The 6,000-nt window shown below is 42.6% G+C and overlaps 1 protein-coding gene across 1 annotated transcript; it reads left to right on the plus strand.

Annotated features, from left to right (window-relative positions):
* Positions 1-820: 820 nt before the first annotated feature.
* dhps (deoxyhypusine synthase) lies at positions 821-6,000 on the plus strand. Its single transcript, XM_079281666.1, has 10 exons — positions 821-960; positions 2,207-2,406; positions 2,593-2,757; positions 2,869-2,990; positions 3,317-3,413; positions 3,659-3,745; positions 3,984-4,089; positions 4,181-4,284; positions 4,854-4,979; positions 5,648-6,000. Exons 2-10 carry the CDS (start codon positions 2,212-2,214, stop codon positions 5,741-5,743), a joined length of 1,098 nt encoding a protein of 365 aa, XP_079137792.1. The 5' UTR covers positions 821-960; positions 2,207-2,211; the 3' UTR covers positions 5,744-6,000.

A 6,000-nucleotide genomic window follows, 5' to 3' on the forward strand; every position in this document is an offset into this window, starting at 1 on the left:
CCTTGTAGGGATAACATAATTAGGATTCAGTTTGGACACAAATGCCCTGAATCCAACATCATCCACAATACTGAAGGGCTGTGTGTCCTTCACTATCATGGAGACGAGGGCTTCATCCAGCTCTTGTTTTCTGGTGGCTGGTTAAAAGAGAATAAATACAGTGTCTGTTACCTGTCTTAATTTGCACAATACACAAAAGTGAACAGGGAAAAATTGTGATGGTGCATTTGTAATATTGTAATGACTTACAATGGCTGGCTGAAGCTCCAGTTTCCTCCTTATTCTCATGCAAGGCACGGTAATGCCTTAGCATGGATGAGGTGTTATTGTACCCCAGCTCCTTGGAGCACAATAAACACCTCACCTTTGAATAAAAGAAGAAACTGTGAAAAATACAGTTCTTGATAAGCAAACCTAATGTGTCTGAAATAGAGTTAGCTTTAGCTTACCTTATTAGGAGTTATCAAATCAAAGTGTTCCCACACAGGGGAAATCCTCCTCTTCCTAGCTGGCTCCATCACCTATCCTTCTCTCCTCACTCTCCTAACTCTCCAAACTATCTCTCTCTCTCTAAACTCTCCAAACTATATAAACGCTATCCAAACTATCTCTCTCTCTCCAAACTATCCAAACTCTCAACTGACCGCAACTCTCCACCAACAACCCACATTTTGAATGGAGCCTGAGTGGTTTATATTGCTGTCGAACCTCCCGGCAAACTCTGAACCACTTCCCGAAGCAGTCACGTGGTACAGCCGGGCAGCGAGGCTTCGGACGTCATCATTTTTGGCTCCTCCCCTACATGAAGCAAGCCTCGATACGCGCTTCAAGGAAACGCCCCCTCCATTACTCGACACACGCTTCGAAGCGTCGGCACATCTCGTAACATCACTAGTGTCCGGTGACAGCCGACTGCTACAAAGCAATCCTCATCATCAACAGACGTCTCTTCAAGAATAAGTATATTTTTCATTTCTATTAATGTTTTTATTCACGGCATTTATTACGACAAAACCAGCTGAGCTCACAGTTAGCTTGTCTGCTAGCTAACAACACGCCACATTGCGCGAAGAAAGGATTGAATGAGGATTTCAGTTTTTGATAAATATGCAAATAAATAATCGGAATATGTGTTTCCACTTTGCCATTGTTGGTTAATGTTATTAATTTCAAGCAAAATCTATCGCACAAAGAACAGTTAAAGTGAATACTTCTTAAGCCAGAACGCCTCAGACTGGTTAAACTGGATTGTGTTTGATCTAGCTACTAACACGCTGAATGCTTTCTCAAGATCCTCTTTATTGATGTGTCGAGCGTGTACAACAGGCGAAACACATAGATGCAGCCTCAGCATTGCTTGATATGAGTTTAACGTCAGATCATATATATATATATATATATATATATATATCCTATATATATATATATATATGTATATATATATATATGTGTGGGGGGGGGATGAAGTTAGGAGTTAGTTGAAAGTGAATTCCTACACACACGCACACAATGACGTGCATGTACAATGTAAACAAACACACGTGTCTGTTTGCGCTGAGTAAACATTGAATATTGCTAAATATTTGACCAGATCTGTATATATTTACCCTCCCAATGACGAGATGAGAATTCCCGACGACCGTTGCTTTGACGTCTCGGACCCATCCACTGACAACCTGATTATAAGCGTCGAGCCCTTTGTAGCACTCCAACTCGTCTTTTGTGTAAGGACTGGGGGTGTTCACGAGATACGTGTAGATGTTGGCGTAGTTTACCGATGGAAGATAAGTAGGATCGGCACTGAAACCATCTGCACTCATCGTATAGGGATCCAAGTTACCAATAACCTTCAATTTGACCAGGTAGCGAACCTTTGATGCACTATCCAGTGATTCAAAGTATTGTATTTTCGCCGCACTTCCTTGTTTACTCGCCGCCATGTAGGTTCTGTATGTACTCCAACATGGCCGACCGACCTCGTAACTAAGGAGATCGTGACGTCGGTGAGACCACTCCATTGGCTAAAGCTCCTCCTGTTCAGACATGTCGCTCAGCAGCTTGGAAGCTCAATCAGGGCTCAGTTCTTCAGTTCATGTCAGTCAGCGCTGACTTAGATCTCGTCCATTGTCACTTGCTTAGGGCTCTTATGGGCATTTTCTTAAATACGAACCGCATCACTAACATGTTTTCTTCTTTGATTTTGCAGTAAAGATGGCAGACCATGCGCCGTCTGTTGCCTTGGACGCCGTCCTTAAGCCGAGCTGCGACCTCCCAGAGGACACGCTGAAGATCAGAGGCTACGACTTCAACCAGGGGGTTGATCTCCAGGCAGTGCTGAAGTCCTACATCACCACGGGCTTCCAGGCCAGCAGCTTGGGTTTGGCCATTGAGGAGATCAACCTCATGGTGAGAGGAATTGCTGTGTAGCAAAAGGTTACCTCACAACAAATTCCATTCACCTCCATTGTTTGGGGGATGTCAACCGACCCTGATGATACAGTATAAATGGCACATATTCAGTAGCCCGTGATCAGTCTGACTGTGATCATTTATAGTGTTGACCATTGTTGTCTAATGTCTCCACACCCACAGATAGAGAAGCGTCTTGAGCCGGTGGAGGAGGATGAAGGGACTGAGGGTATACAGTTGGATGAATACCACAGCAAGTCGGGCTGCACCATCTTCTTGGGTTACACCTCAAACCTCATCAGCTCCGGAATCAGAGAGAGCATCCGCTACCTGGTGGAGCACAAAATGGTACAAATGTATAAACGAAATACAGTTACATTCCAGGTAACATCTAAAAACAATCAACCGCTTCAACGGGGAGGCTAGTGTATCAGAATCTGTCTTGTCACTCTGTCTTAGGTGGACGTCATTGTGTCCACAGCTGGAGGCATAGAGGAGGATTTCATCAAGTGTCTGGGTCACACATACTTGGGAGAATTCAACATGTCTGGCAAGGAGCTCCGCATGAGGGGCATCAACAGGTTGGCAACTACTGATTCAATGCGCCTCTCGCATTCACCAAAAGCGGTTGGAGTCCATTGATGAAACTCAAGAAAAACATGACAAGACAAAAACAAAAACAGTGGTCAATCCTGCATGATTTGAATTTGCATCAGGAGGAATGTCAACGGCAGCAACAGAAACTCCAGTGAATTCTTTTGCAGGGTTTTGTAGGGTTCTGTCAGCCAGGTACTCCTCTTTAGAAGTCCCAGCTTATGTGTCGGATTCTCTAATTTGTTTATTTACGTCTGGTCCAATTGTTGATCCCCTTCATCTCTCCCTCCTCCCCTGTGCTGGCTGGATGTAGGTTAGGAAATCTGTTGGTGCCCAATGACAACTACTGTAAGTTTGAAGACTGGGTGATGCCCATCCTGGACCAGATGGTGTTGGAGCAGAGCACAGAGGTGAGTCTCTCGTGGTCGTAGAGCCGTCCTCGACCACAGAAGTTCTGAGACGACGAACACGTGTACGGTTTTGTCAACTAATTGATTACATGATTACATTTGCATGTAACGCGTCCAGCGCATTAGGCGTATTGCTCATGAGAATATTGTTAGTCCTCACATAAAACATGTGTTCCACAAAGTTGTGCAGTCGGGATGTTGCAAACTTGTCTACATCGTGTAACATTTGACTTTTCTTATTTCAGGGCACCCATTGGACTCCCTCCAAAATGATCCATCGGCTTGGCAAGGAGATCAATAATCCTGACTCTGTCTACTACTGGGCCTACAAGGTGAGTCCTGCTTTACATTGGTAACGTGTTATATCATAAGGGACCCCAAAAGTCACGACACAAAATGAAACTGTTAATTGGACTTGTTACTCACTTCGTCCAGCTTCCCGGACTCTGCTTAGTTTGTACGTACAGTGTGTTGTTGTCTATACGTCAGTCGTTAAACGTGCTGTATTATTATTATTATTATTATTATTATTATTATTATTATTATTATTATTATTATTATCTGCTTCAGAATAACATTCCAGTGTTCAGTCCTGCTCTGACGGACGGCTCTCTGGGTGACATGATCTACTTCCACTCTTATAAGAACCCGGGCCTGGTGTTGGACATAGTGGAAGGTAAAAGCGACATCGCTGCTACAGAACAGGATCCCCACATCTGTCCCGGTGATGGCCGTCGGTCATTTCATGAATGTGGACTTTATTTCAGATATTCGCAGGATTAACAGCCATTCGGTGTTTGCTAAAAGGACGGGAATGATCATCCTGGGAGGCGGGGTGGTCAAACACCACATATGCAACGCTAATCTTATGGTAACTACGAGATCTTTGTTTTTGATCTTTATCATCGTGACATCAGCTTTATATACAATTCTGCAAAGAAATAGTTTGCTATCGGCAACTTTATTTTAGTGTTTCCATTTAATGCTCCTTCATACTTCCATTCCACTACAATTCAGATGGAAATACTGGAGTATTTACTATTTTTAATAAATAATAATAATTACGATTGCTTTCCACATTAAGATTTCACATGTAAATCATATCATAAGCTTTTAAAATAAGTTTCATTGTTAGAAACTCGTCCAACAATGACCAACAAGGTTTTTCTTTTTATGAGAACTTTTACTTTGATAATATAAGCAGATTTCTAAGTGACTTTTTCAATGCAGGACTTTTACTTGTAATGGAGTCATTTTTTTTTCAGCAGTATTGCTGCTTTTACTCAGCTAAAGTATCTGAATACGTGGACATTTTGTGTGAAATTGTGCCAAACTATGATACAGTTTAGAAAAATATTGTCAAAATACCCGAGGCAGCAAAGCAAACCTCAAAAAGCAGTTCCCCTCCCGACCCACTGGCTCTGCCCTGTCTCCTTGCAGAGGAACGGAGCTGACCATGCGGTTTTTGTCAACACGGGTCAGGAGTTTGATGGCTCTGACTCTGGGGCCAGACCTGACGAGGCCGTATCCTGGGGCAAGGTTAAAATGGATGCCAAACCTGTGAAGGTACCGATATTCATACCACGAGTATTAGCCACCGTCAGCCCAACATACCGCTCCATTTATTACAATTTTATATTATATTTTGAGACTGCTTCTCTTCTTCTGCTCCACTTAATTGAAAATATTTCCTATTTGCCTTTTAGCAGCACCTTGATGCTGCAACTAAACTGTTTTCAGATTTGTATTTGCTCTTAAACAGTGTTTGGCTGACAACAAACACTTACTGTTGATGTTTTAGTTGAAAAATGATCAGATTTGGTCCAGAAATGTGTCAGTAACTGTTCATATATCACGCTTTACCAATAGGCACAGCATCTATGATGACTATCTATGACGAGTGGCTTTTACCTCTATTCAGATACAACCTACAGCAGACGAACAGCTTTTATTTGTTTTGCTTTTTATTTGACATTGTTTTCTATTTGAATACATTTTATGTGGTTGGAAATCATGTTCTAGCACATCAGAAGTGATTACCAGGCAAATAAGCTGAGAAATAGTTTGCTGGATCGAACACGTTTGGCCTCAAGGTGGCAGTGTTTGATCCAAGCGCATAGTGTGGCGTCAAAGCACCAAAACACAGATGTGAACTGGAATCGGTTGAGTGTAATAAGTGTGTAACACACCACAAACATAACGTTCCAGAGAACTGCTCTGCTCTTTGTTCTCAGGTGTATGCAGATGTCTCTTTGGTCTTCCCTCTGATTGTGGCCCAGACCTTCGCTCTCCACGCCGACAAGCTGACTGCCGGCAAGAAGACAGATTAAATGATGACGAATAGTAGCGTGCTGTTGAATGTACCAAAGAGACTAGAATGTATTAGCAGAGTGTGTGTGTGAGTATGGGAGAGAGAGAGAATAGTAATACACGACTACTCCAGCAATTTTATTTGGAAGCTGTGATTTATTTCAGATAAGCTGGGGCATGGCACACCATCACTTGTATATTACTTCCCAGTTTTCTTTGTCACATTCTCACAGGATGGAAGCCGTCTGAATATCTTAATAAATGTCTCCCTATTACA

Source organism: Melanostigma gelatinosum (genome assembly GCF_949748355.1).
Source record: "Melanostigma gelatinosum genome assembly, chromosome: 13".
Taxonomy (NCBI): Eukaryota; Metazoa; Chordata; class Actinopteri; order Perciformes; family Zoarcidae; genus Melanostigma; species Melanostigma gelatinosum.

Bases quoted from the DNA above. Each gene is read 5' to 3' on its own strand.
- dhps (XM_079281666.1), top strand. From the start codon at position 2,212: ATGGCAGACCATGCGCCGTCTGTTGCCTTGGACGCCGTCCTTAAGCCG. The intron at 3,414-3,658 runs GTGAGTCTCTCG...TTCTTATTTCAG, and splicing joins TGTTGGAGCAGAGCACAGAG to GGCACCCATTGGACTCCCTC. The intron at 3,746-3,983 runs GTGAGTCCTGCT...TATCTGCTTCAG, and splicing joins TCTACTACTGGGCCTACAAG to AATAACATTCCAGTGTTCAG.